The 12,356-nt window shown below is 35.5% G+C and overlaps 1 protein-coding gene across 1 annotated transcript in view; it reads right to left on the reverse strand.

Annotated features, from left to right (window-relative positions):
- LOC128663307 (dual oxidase 1-like) overlaps positions 1–12,356 on the reverse strand; it is a 485,563-nt gene that overhangs the window by 126,836 nt on the left and 346,371 nt on the right. The window contains exons 19-23 of the mRNA XM_053717572.1: positions 11,067–11,292; positions 10,025–10,118; positions 8,044–8,219; positions 6,007–6,079; positions 5,532–5,710 (exon numbers count right to left, since the gene is read on the reverse strand). Coding sequence (XP_053573547.1) covers positions 5,532–5,710; positions 6,007–6,079; positions 8,044–8,219; positions 10,025–10,118; positions 11,067–11,292 — 748 coding nt within the window. The remainder of the gene's footprint in view (positions 1–5,531; positions 5,711–6,006; positions 6,080–8,043; positions 8,220–10,024; positions 10,119–11,066; positions 11,293–12,356) is intronic.

The raw sequence follows: 12,356 nt of genomic DNA on the forward strand, positions 1-12,356 counted from the left end.
TTAAATAGAATCCTTGACTCTGTTCCACGACAGGAACTGGGACAATCACTCCCGGAAAAGATAGGTCTTTTACACAGTTTAAGAAGGCCTCTCTATTCACCTGGTTTGCAGATAACCTTGACAGGATAAATCTTCATGCTGACTTAGACTCAGAGGAAGGTTTATTGGATTGTTTCCCCTATTCCAAGGTTGACAGGACCTCCATGAAGTCCTGAATTGATCTGGCTTGGAAGAAGAGGAGGAGGACTTTTTTCCTTTTAAGGTATGAAATGAACAAAAATTATAATTCTGGCAACCCTTAGGTCTAGTCTTCTTATCTTGTGGTAGGAAAGATCCCTTTCCAACAGTAACTTCGGAAATTATCTTGGCCAGACCAGGACTAAACAAAGTCTTGCCCTCAAAAGGTAAAGACACATGTTTGGACTTAGATGTTACATCCGCAGACCAAGTTTTTAGCAACAGAGCTCTGCGAGCTAGAACCGCAAAGCTAAAAATTTTGGATCCCAGCCTAATGACTTGCATGCTGGCATCACAGATAAAAGTATTAGCCAGCTTTAGAGCCTTGATTCTATCCTGGATCTCCTCTATGGTAGTCTCCTCTGAAATTAGGTTGGACAATTAGTCGCACCAATAAGAGGCTGCACCCGCAACCGTAGCAACACTTGCAACTGGTTGCCATTGTAAACCCTGATGAATATACATCTTTCAGTTTCTTATCCATAGGGTAATTAAAAGAGGAACTATCCTCAAGGGGGATAGTTGTTCTCTTGGCTAGAGTGGATATAGCACCCTCTACCTTAGGCATGGGGCGCCACAAGTCAGGCACAGAGTCAGCAACAGGAAACATCTTCTTAAAAACAGGGGACAGGGAAAAAGGGATCCCCGGCTTCTCCCATTACTGAGCTATAATGTCTGACATATGATCTGGAACCGGAAATAACTCTACAGATGTAGGTATGACATCAAATACTCTGTTAAGTTTATAGACTTTTTAGAAGTCTCAGCGACAGTAGAGTTGGAGTTCTCCAATGTAGCTAGGACCTCCTTCAAGAGTAAACAGAGGTGCTAAAGCTTAAATCTAAAATTAACCTCCTCTGGATCTGCTGTACTTGCAACAGCAGTCTCAGAATCAGAGATCTTGCCCTAAGAAGCCACTGAGGAATGATCCTCCTCAGATAACAGAGAGGCTGACTAACACAGTCTTTGCGGAGTCAGAACTCTTGGTATTAGATATTTTTTTAGATTTCCTCTCTCTCTTACCAGCAATGGGTAAGACTGCAGAAACTGCAGAAGTTATTTGCACAGAAAAATATCCTGGTAAATAAACACCCCCAGGAACTTGTTAAGAGAAACCACAGGGAACTGCATGTGAAACTGCTAAAGCTTGGGACGTTTGAGGGGAAGGCTGAGGCATGGCACAGACAACATTATCATGAGAGACAGATGGCTCTAACAGGGAATTCTTATTTTTAGACAAAAGCATGTTGTTGAAACATGAGGAGCAAAACTGCACAGGAGGAATAATCTGAGCCTCCAAGCAATATAAACACTTGTCAAATGACAAGGCTAAATAATTATCAGGATCCATAAATTGAATTGATTCCCTGGAGCAATAACCTAATAAGGAAATTATTCAAAAATAAATGTCTGAAAAAAAAAATGTAATATATTTTAAACAAAGCTTAAATAAATCATATTAGCACCAATATACATCAGCCCTGCTGAGGACTTACCACTCTGGTGACCAGAGAGAAACCCACTATCATAGGCTAGTAAAATATTCTGCCAAGATTGTGCAAGTTCTCCCAATTAAGAAGATGAGAGAGGCCTGTGATTTTCATCATAGGTATAACTCAACTATGAGAGACAAAATGTGGAAACAAATCCAGACAATCACATTGTCTGATTTGGAAAGAATTTATTTGAAAATTATGTTGGAAAATAAGTATTTGGTCAATATCAAAAGTTCATCTCAATACTTTGTTATATATCCTTTGTTGGCAATGACAGAGGTCAAACATTTTCTGTAAGTCTTCACAAGGTTGTCACACACTGTTGCTGGTATGTTGGCCCATTCCTGCATGCAGATCTCCTCTAGAGCAGTGATGTTTTGGAGCTGTCGCTGGGCAACACGGACGTTCAACTCCCTTTAAAGGTTTTCTATGGGGTTGAGATCTGGATACTGGCTAGGCTACTCCAGGACCTTGAAATTTTTCTTACGAAGCCACTCCTTTGTTGCCCGGGCGGTGTGTTTGGGATCATTGTCATGCTGAAAGACCCAGCCACGTTTCATCTTCAATGCCCTTGCTGATGGAAGGAGGTTTGCACTCAAAATCTCACAATACATGGCCCCATTCATTCTTTCATGTACACGAATCAGTCGTCCTGTTCCCTTTGCAGAGAAACAGCCCCAAAGCATGATGTTGCCACCCCCATGCTTCACAGTAGGTATGGTGTTCTTTGGTTGCAACTCAGCATTCTCTCTCCTCCAAACACAATGAGTTGTGTTTCTACCAAACAGTTCTACTTTGGTTTCATCTGACCATATGACATTCTCCCAATCTGCTTCTGGATCATCCAAATGCTCTCTAACATACTTCTGACGGGCCCGGACATGTACTGGCTTAAGCAGGGGGACACGTCTGGCACTGCAGGATCTGAGTCCCTGGCAGCGTAGTGTGTTACTGATGGTAGTCTTTGTTATGTTGGTCCCAGCTCTCTGCAGGTCATTCACTAGGTCCCCCCGTGTGGTTCTGGGATGTTTGCTCACCGTTCTTGTGATCATTTTGACCCCACGGGGTGAGATCTTGCGTGGAGCCCCAGATCGAGGGAGATTATCAGTGGTCTTGTATGTCTTCCATTTTCTAATTATTGCTCCCACAGTTGATTTCTTCACACCAAGCTGCTTGCCTATTTCAGATTCAGTCTTCCCAGCCTGGTGCAGGTCTACAATTTTGTTTCTGGTGTCCTTCGACAGCTCTTTGGTCTTCACCATAGTGGAGTTTTGAGTGTGACTGTTTGAGGTTGTGGACAGGTGTCTTTTATACTGATAACAAGTTCAAACAGGTGCCATTAATACAGGTAATGAGTGGAGGACAGAGGAGCCTCTTAAAGAAGATACAGGTCTGTGAGAGTCAGAAATCTTGCTTGTTTGTAGGTGACCAAATACTTATTTTCCACCATAATATGCAAATAAATTATTTCCAAATCAGACAATGTGATTGTCTGGATTTGTTTCCACATTTTGTCTCTCATAGTTGAGGTATACCTATGATGAAAATTACAGGCCTCTCTCATCTTCATAAGTTGGAGAACTTGCACAATTGGTGGCTGACTAAATACTTTTTTGCCCCACTGTATACTGTATATATAGAGTCATATACATATCTCGCAATAAATAGATATATCAGTCGAAAAATCAGCCCATATATAGAGACATGTTTATTTATAAAACAAATAATAAGTTATTTTGCAACTTGTAATACCTGTGCAACCCCAAATGCGAAAAAGCCATCTTTTTGCAACTTTGACTTATAATCTTGCCCACAGAATTTTAGAAAGCTTGAAAGCTGTTTATCTATCTATGCAAAGTACTGGATTCAGGAGTGACACCTACATTAACAAATATAATGCTAAAAACAACTTAAAGATTTTGATTGACTTCTTTTTGATGATCAGGCCAAGAATATAATAAATATTTAATTAAAATTTTTAAAAATTTCTAAATCTATCATATATAGTCAATTATACATATGAAGGACATTTCCATTATCATTAATAACTATGAAAAAAAGTATTCCTTATTAACTGTCCACTGATGAACAGTCTTATGATTAATTATTGTAAGTTTAAAAGTCCTACAATGAGCATATCTGCAAAGAAAGGTCTTATTATTAATAATACCTATGATTAAATGTGCTTATGATCAACAGGTTATAACACAATATATTATACCATCTTTTACTATAACAGAGCATGTAAATTGACCTATAAATTATATTTTAACAACAATATTTGCAATCTATAATCTGTAGTCTGCCACTGGCATTTTTGTAGAGCTTTCCATTACACTTAATATTCCTTTATTGTAAATATTCATCTCACCCAATTTGAATTACATTTAATATGCTAATGCAAGTTTATGAATTAACATAATATGTTAAATGTAAGTTTATAAATTACCAGTAATCTAATGTTCATTTTGTTTTAATTTTACAACATTCCCATTTTTTAGATTACAGCAGAAAAATAATGACTTAAAAGTCACCAATAAATCAGCAACCTATTATCTTGATTCTGTCTTTCTCCTTTGAGGTCAGTTATGTGATCCTTTTTTTAATGGCAAAAAAAAAATGAAAGAAACATAAACATCCTATATTTTAAAAGGCCAAGTGTGTTTGTCCGAAACTGTCATGCGCAGTAGAGACTGCGCGAGGACAAACACACCTGGCTTAGGCAAACACACCTGATCAGTAGTGTGTGTCTGTCCACCCCGAGAATGGTGGGCGAGAGGGGGTGGGGCCGTGTGGGCGTGGTGGGGCACTGCAGAACTGCTCTGCAGAAATGGTCTGTGTACAGGGTGGGATGGGGCAGCTATACTACAGAAAAGGGGTTGCTACAGAAAAAAAAGGGACAGGGAGGGATGGGGCAGCTACACTACAGAGAAGGGGTTGCTACAGAAAAAAAAGGGACAGGGAGGGATGGGGCAGCTACACTACAGAAAAGGGATTGCTACAGAAAATAAAGGGACAGGGAGGGATGGGGCAGCTACAATACAGAAAAGGGGTTGCTACAGAAAAAAAAGGGACAGGGAGGGATGGGGCAGCTACACTACAGAAAAAAAGGGACAGGGTGGGATGGGGCAGCTATACTACAGAAAAGGGGTTGCTACAGAAAAAAAGGACAGGGAGAGATGGGGCAGCTAAACTACAGAAAATGGGTTGCTACATAAAAAAGGGACAGGGAAGGATGGGGCAGCTACACTACAGAAAAGGGGTTTGGGGGTGGTACTAAAAGGCAATTATGGGGGAGGGGAGTAGGTGGGACCACTACACTTCAGAAAAAAAAAATAAAAAAAAAATAAAAAAGGGGTTTATAGGTACTGGCAGACAGCTGCCGGTACCTACGATGGCAGCAATAGTTAGAGGGGGGAGGGTTAGAGAGCTGTTTGAGGGGGAATCACGGAGGTTGGAGGTTTAGAGGGATACTACACTGCAGAAAAATAAAGATAAGAGGGATAGGGATAGAGGGATAGGGATTAGGGATAGAGGAATAGGGATAGAGGGATAGGGATAGAGGGATAAGGATAGAGGGAGAGGGATAGTGGGAGAGGGAAAGATGGATAAAGGGATAGATGGATAGAGGGATTGGGGGAATAGGGATTAGGTATGGAGGGATAAGGATGGAGGGAGAGGAATAGATTGATAGAGGGATAGATGAATAGAGGGATAGGTATATTTCTTTCCTTAAAGATTTTGGCCCGTGTACACAGGCTTTAACATTAGATAGTAAATAAATGATAAAGAACTTACGGTAAACTCTGTCAAAAAACAGTCCAACACAGATTCCATAAAAAATCATAACACAGACAATATGGCGTCGGTAATTTTCAACAAATCTCTTGATTTCTTGAATTTTTTGATAAAATTTGCTTCTTTGGTATTTTTCTTTTTTAGCTTCCGTATATAAACGTGTTTCTGTCAAACCATTTCTTAAAGAATAAACAAAGAGTAAAAACACAAATATATATATATATATATATATATATATATATATATATATATATATATATATATATATATATATATATATATATATATAAATAAAATATGTTTAACACTGAAATAAAATTAATTGCTCACATTAGACTCAACCTAATCACATGTAAAATAAAATCAAAATTTAATTCTTTAGTAAATTAGTTGCACTGTATATTTACTCACTGTTTAACTATATTATTAATATACAACACACATATAAGTATTTAGAAAATATGCTGCTGCTTACGTTTTTGTTTCTAAGCAGTCTACGAATGATACTCTTCTACACATTTCATTGATGACTTCAGGAGCATCCATACCTAGAAAAGATATTTGTTAAAGGTATTAGTGTTTTTGTATATACAAATAATATTTAAATATGTATTATAGTTTGTTGTTGATACTCCTTTATTGTTTGTATGCTTGTGACACATGTACATCTGTTCACCAATAAAGCAATGCAAATTATGTTTATTGGCCAGTGAGCATTTAGTCCTTAAGACCCAGCTCCACACAACTGTTATTCTAAAATGTACTGTCCCTACCCACATTCAAAAGTGCATAATTTGACCTCTTGGACGTTCCATGTCTTACTCATTGACATACACATGCTTACCCACACAGGCACCCAGAGACATACACATGCACATACACAAGGGCACCTGCAGACATCTGCAAACACACAAATAACACACACAAGGCAAATCCTGAGAGGATTAAGAGAGAAATGAAGGTGTTAAATTAACAGTAAGAATAAATCTGGTAAAGAAAAAAAAATTGATAAGGATTAAATAAGCTAGATAACAATTAATTAAGATAAGGGTTAATTCATTATTTCTTATCTTGGATAACCATTAAACTAGCCACAGATCTGATTAGTAGGAGAACAGTAAATGTTACAAGTCAGCTTCTGTATTGCACATGGAGAGTATACAGTCCCTTACTCTATGGGACTGAAAGTGCTCAGATGTTTATTTACATATTAAATAGATAGATAGATAGATAGATAGATAGATAGATAGATAGATGATAGATAGTGTATTTATATTTCTAGCTTGTTTTCTCTTGTTTAAATTAACACTGTCACACCATAATTATGCTCAAGGGCAAAACGCACAAGCATCAGTTCCATAGTGCTACATTGGGAGATAATAGAACTCTACATACTGGCAACAGCTGTATCATTTTCACTACCGATAGTGGCCCAGAAGTGATTGCCACCCAACCCAGTCTGCCTCTGGTGCTGTTAAAATACTGGCCTAGTGGCAACAATAATGGTTTCCTGTCCAGTTTGCCCGCTCCTAAAAGCGGGCTCAACTTAATTTCCTGTTAGCTTCAAAATGAACGGCTTTAACCTTTTTAACGCAAACAATAAATAAATAAATCATGATTAAATAGTTCTCACTGTGCCTTTAAAGACCTTGAGAAAACAAAAATAAAGTATTGCAAATCAATATAACAGATTCCAAAGCGTACTCATAGACACTAAGCAGAAACTATTTATTTAACCTTCATGAAATCAATTAATGGTGGCAGATAAAAATTAGTAACAGTACTCATTGGGCTCATATTAACAGTAGTGAGTGCAAACCATAATACTGCTGCAAATGTAGTAACTTTTAAAACCTAAAGTATATTACAAAAAGACATAAAGAAGTCCACTAAGCTGCACCATTGTCTTACTGCTCGAATGATATTCTACATTAATGTGACTGCTCCGCCCATATTATGTGAGGGATTAAGCGCAGCCATGCTATACAACATACTATTAGTGCGCTATGGACAATCACTCCAATGATAACAAAAGTGATATTGATTGTGCTTGAGCAATGCTAACCCACTATAGTGCTAATATTTTAACCTCCATTTTGTTTAGGTTAAAATGAGTTTGATGTTCCAGGGGCTACTGGTTTAAATCTGTGATTAAATTCATAATTACATCATAGATAAGTTACAGATAAAAATATTTTGCTTGCGGTAAAAATTGAAATATTTTAAAGAAGTTTTTGTATCTTCTCAAGGACTGGTTTGTCATAATATCACACAAATAGATCACAACATCAATGACTCATGTCACATTTCACTCACATACAAAGACCAGGCAATGTTTCAGTTATAACTAAAGTGTGAGGAAATCAATGCTAGACACGGAATCTTCTACTGAAGACTAATTTACCAAACTAATTTAAGTATTTGTATCTGAGTATATGTTTTGTTTTTTTGTTTTTGTTTTTTAATTGCTGGTTTTCTTTACTTTCCTTGTCCTTCGCTCTCTTGATCTAACCTTTGAAACGCAGTTGTGTTAACCGAAGTTCCTTATCATGGTCTCGAAGCAAGTAATGAAAATCTTCCCAAGTTAGCTCCTCTTTATTTTGGAATCCTGCATCTTTAAACATTATTTCAATGACTTGGTCTGCCTGGTCTTTTGAAATGCAGTTATTTGAAATTTCAATAAAAGATCTGTAATCAAATAATATAAACACAAACCTTGTTAGTGAGAATTCACAGGTAATAAAGCACCGCCATGTTTGATTCTTTTTCTATGATATTCTTTTAAATTGGGTTATTTAAAACATAGTTTACATCTGTATTTAAAAAAAGTTCACAATTTAACTGACATATATTTGTTAGTAAGATGTAAGATAGTGATTCATTTATTTTTATAGCATACATATAAATGCACAATACAAGTAATATTAGATCATTTCAGTTTTTTAAAGTCTTAAAAATAAAGCAGTATTTATGATTAAACAACCAGACCAACAATTAAGTCAACAACATTTTTATACACAATAAAACTGCACTACTATTGCTTTGCACTTGTCATTGAAAGTATAAGGTGTGCTATATAGGTATTAGGCACATTACAATAATGTTTTGGATAAAGATTTTACCAACCACTTGTAATGCCAGATTAAGTGCTATTAATTGCTTGGGGCTGTGTTAATTATTCCTCATGAATAGTTTAACAGAAAAAATGTAACGTTGAATTCAGTTTAATATTACTAAACAGTTTGCAAATATATCAATTCCCAAAGGAGACTAGGAACATGGATTTCCCTAAGCTTTTCAAGAGTAGTGTCCTTTAATTTCTCTTGATTTGTTAAATCTTGTTAACCAGACAAATAAATGCCAGTGTTAAATTATTATAAATATTCCTTCTGCGATGCAGCACTTAACTGCTTATATATGATATGTAACTGTAAAAAGAGTCTGGTCCCTGGCAGCAATGCTGAACTGAGAAATTAGTCCAAATGTGATATTGCTGACTCTGAGACCATAATGTTTTATTGTCACATTCCAGCAACAACATTGTGTGCACGGCAGTATATCTGTATTTTGTTGTCTAAGACAGTGTTTCTCAACTCCAGTCCTCAAGTACTCTAACAAGCCAGATTTTCATGATATCTTAACGAGAGCACAGGTGAAATAATCAGCTGATCAGTATCCATAGTTACTAACCTGCTCTCATCCATCAGCTGATTATGTCACGTGTCCTGTAGTTAAAGATCAAAGGCTACAGCATGAAATGTATCTTTCATATTAAAACCATTCTTCTTTTATTGAAGCTACTTGATAAAACATAGTGCAACGTTTCGGTCCCAAGGCCCTAATCGTGCATATACTGTGATACATTCACACTTAGAATTTATAGCGCAGCTAATCAAGTTCAGTGTTCAACAGATGATACAAATGTTTTAAATTTACAATCTTTTGTCACCATCTAACGGCCTTCTAGTTAATTTCACAGATAATTTGTTGCTATATTTAATTCTTACTTAAAGCATTAATAGAAATGGTGGGAGTCCAAATAAACATTCCCATATAATTATATATTTTATCCAACATTTTTAATGAAATTTATTTAAAGAGAAAATTACTCCCTTACAGGAAAACAGAATAATCTATCTCCCTATTAAACTCTTCTGTCCTCTAGTTAGGATATAATTAAAATCTGACCTGTTAGGGTTACTTGAGGACTGGAGTATAGAAACACTTATTTAAGTTATATGAAACCTGCCTCTTGACTTTAGTCCAACCTGTGACCTTTTCTTTTTTTCATTTTCTATATTGTATAACACCTCTTACTTGGTAAATGTGTTAATCAAATGTACAATGTATTTGTTTTATACAGACCTTGTTCTTAGTATTTTTGTTCAAACTCAGTAAAGAAAGGCATTTGGAAACATAAGAGAAAGGAGCAGCTTAGTAGCAACTAGAGACATGTTTGACACATAACTAGTTTAGAAAATAACAGCACTTACTTTAGCATTGTTCGAAACTCCTCCTTTGAAAGGAAACCATTTCCATCTATATCATACATCTTAAACATCAACTGTGATTTTTCTTCGGCGGAACCTAGAACATAACAAATAAATTGTGAACCACCATAAAAAGGAGGAAAAGCAATGATAACAGCCACAACACTTAAGAAATGTATACAAAATGGGTGTAATCATTAAATATTCTCATCTGTATTGTTGTGGTGAAACAGTCAGCCTTAGCAATCGCCATGGTGCAAAAAAAAGGGATTGACCATGGGGATTCTTTAGCATTCTCAAAGCATGGACTGGAGTTTTTCTATCAATACCTCGACTCATATGATGATTAAAGATAACACGATTGCCGCTGCAAATGATCTCTTCTCACAGTTGTGTTTCACTATTGTAAAGCTTACAAATGTTGTCTCATTTTTAATCCCTATTCTAATTTTATTGAACGTTTACAAAGTTTTCTTTTTTGCATATGTTAGAATTTTTTTTTCATTTGTATATTTTATATGGTTTTGAATGCCTTTTTGTTATACCCAGAACTTTGACAGTGGAATTCCATTCATGTAAGATAGTGTACAATTTCATCATGAATATTCACAATTTTCAAGCGCGTACTTGTGGCAAGATATTTTTTCGTCAGCAAGGCAACAGTTTTACAAATTAATTTTATTGAATCTAGGCTATTAACTTGCTCTAGTCCAAAATAAGATAGCAGGTTCTTATTTAATTATGAATGTCTGCATTGTTGTATGGTTATTTTTTTCACTTTGAACTGAGAAAAAAACAATTAAAGTGATTTAAAGGGACTATTTCAGAAAGCAGGCAAGATTAATGATTTAAAATATCCCCGTGATATATCCTTGTAGAAGAATCAATTAATAGACAATAAAGACTGGGGGCTTCTGTTTGATAAGTAACTAATATCAACCAACACATTCAATATTACACCATATCCAAGAGGTAATGGTTAATTACAAAACAGATGATTGCATTTGTAGAGTTTTGTACATCTATGCACAGCAATGAGACTTACCCTTCATTAATATTATTAGTATATTTAAGAATTCTCTAAATGACAAGTAACCATTCCCATCTTCGTCGGCAAGAGAGAACATTGATTCCACAAAGATGGAATGAGGTTTCAATCCCAGCGATTCAGCAAATTCAGTTCTGCTTAATTCACATTTTAGAGCTTCTTTTACTTTGAAGCAGCTGTCTGATGTGAAACTTTCAATGTCAGATTGACTGATGTGAAGAACCTATGTTTCAAAATGAAAATCAAAGACGTATTATGTAAAATAGTAGATAGTTTACAAAAAAGGGGGTATTTATGCAAGAAGGTTCACAGAAAGAGGTAGCAATTTCTAATAATATAAAGTTTGCTAAGTATTAGTATCTTTCAGGAAGTCATGTGATCTGTTGGTAATGAAGATAATGCAATTTAGTCTGTGACCTGTCTAAGACATCAATAAAGCAGATTAGACTTGAAAGCAAGGTTAGCCTAATGCTGGTGCTCTTTTAGGTAAACCTAGTTCGTTATTTTACAGTAAATGAGTTTTTTCTCTATAAATTAAGAAGATTAAACTATGTATAAACTGTACACTGCATTTAGGGTAAGATAAAAGCAGATCTAGAGCTGATCATTATGCTACAACTGCCAAAGCTAAGATATTTCCTAAACTAGAAGCCCAAGTTGTTGTGAATTTTGTATATCACACTATAGTTATTTCCTAAAACTGATGTAAACGGTATAATAATAATTATAATAGCAATACAGACTGAATACCAACATGTTCTACCATGTGCTAAAGAAAGAGCATTTTAAACTAAACACATTTTTTTTTATCAGTAATGTGAAATTTAGAAGAAAAAAAAAAAAGCTAAAGTGCAGAGAAAAGTACATATTGTTCCTTGCATAAGATAAACTAGTGTAATAAAAAATTCCTCTTTTTTTAACAGCTATTATTTAGTTGTGTTGCCATTCTATAGGAACGGTGTACTGTAAGACTGGATATTTCATAATGTGTTTACAATGACCAGCTGTAGAGTATACAAATTTATGGGAAAGTGTTTGTTTATGTTTATTTTTGCATGTGAAATAGCTGTTTTTGCTCTTTGAAACCACAACCCATTAAAATGGGCTGTACTTGAAGAGATATCTTCTCCTTACCTTATCATTCTTTATACAAATAAACAAAGCATCCGTATCCTATTTCTGTCTGTATAATTAGTGAAAACTATTAAGAATGAATAATTAAGTACTTATCTCTTCTATACTGGCGTTAAAAAATTTAAAAGTTTGGGGTTACTTAGACATTTCCTT

This window comes from Bombina bombina, chromosome 6 (genome assembly GCF_027579735.1).
Source record: "Bombina bombina isolate aBomBom1 chromosome 6, aBomBom1.pri, whole genome shotgun sequence".
NCBI classification, from domain to species: domain Eukaryota; kingdom Metazoa; phylum Chordata; class Amphibia; order Anura; family Bombinatoridae; genus Bombina; species Bombina bombina.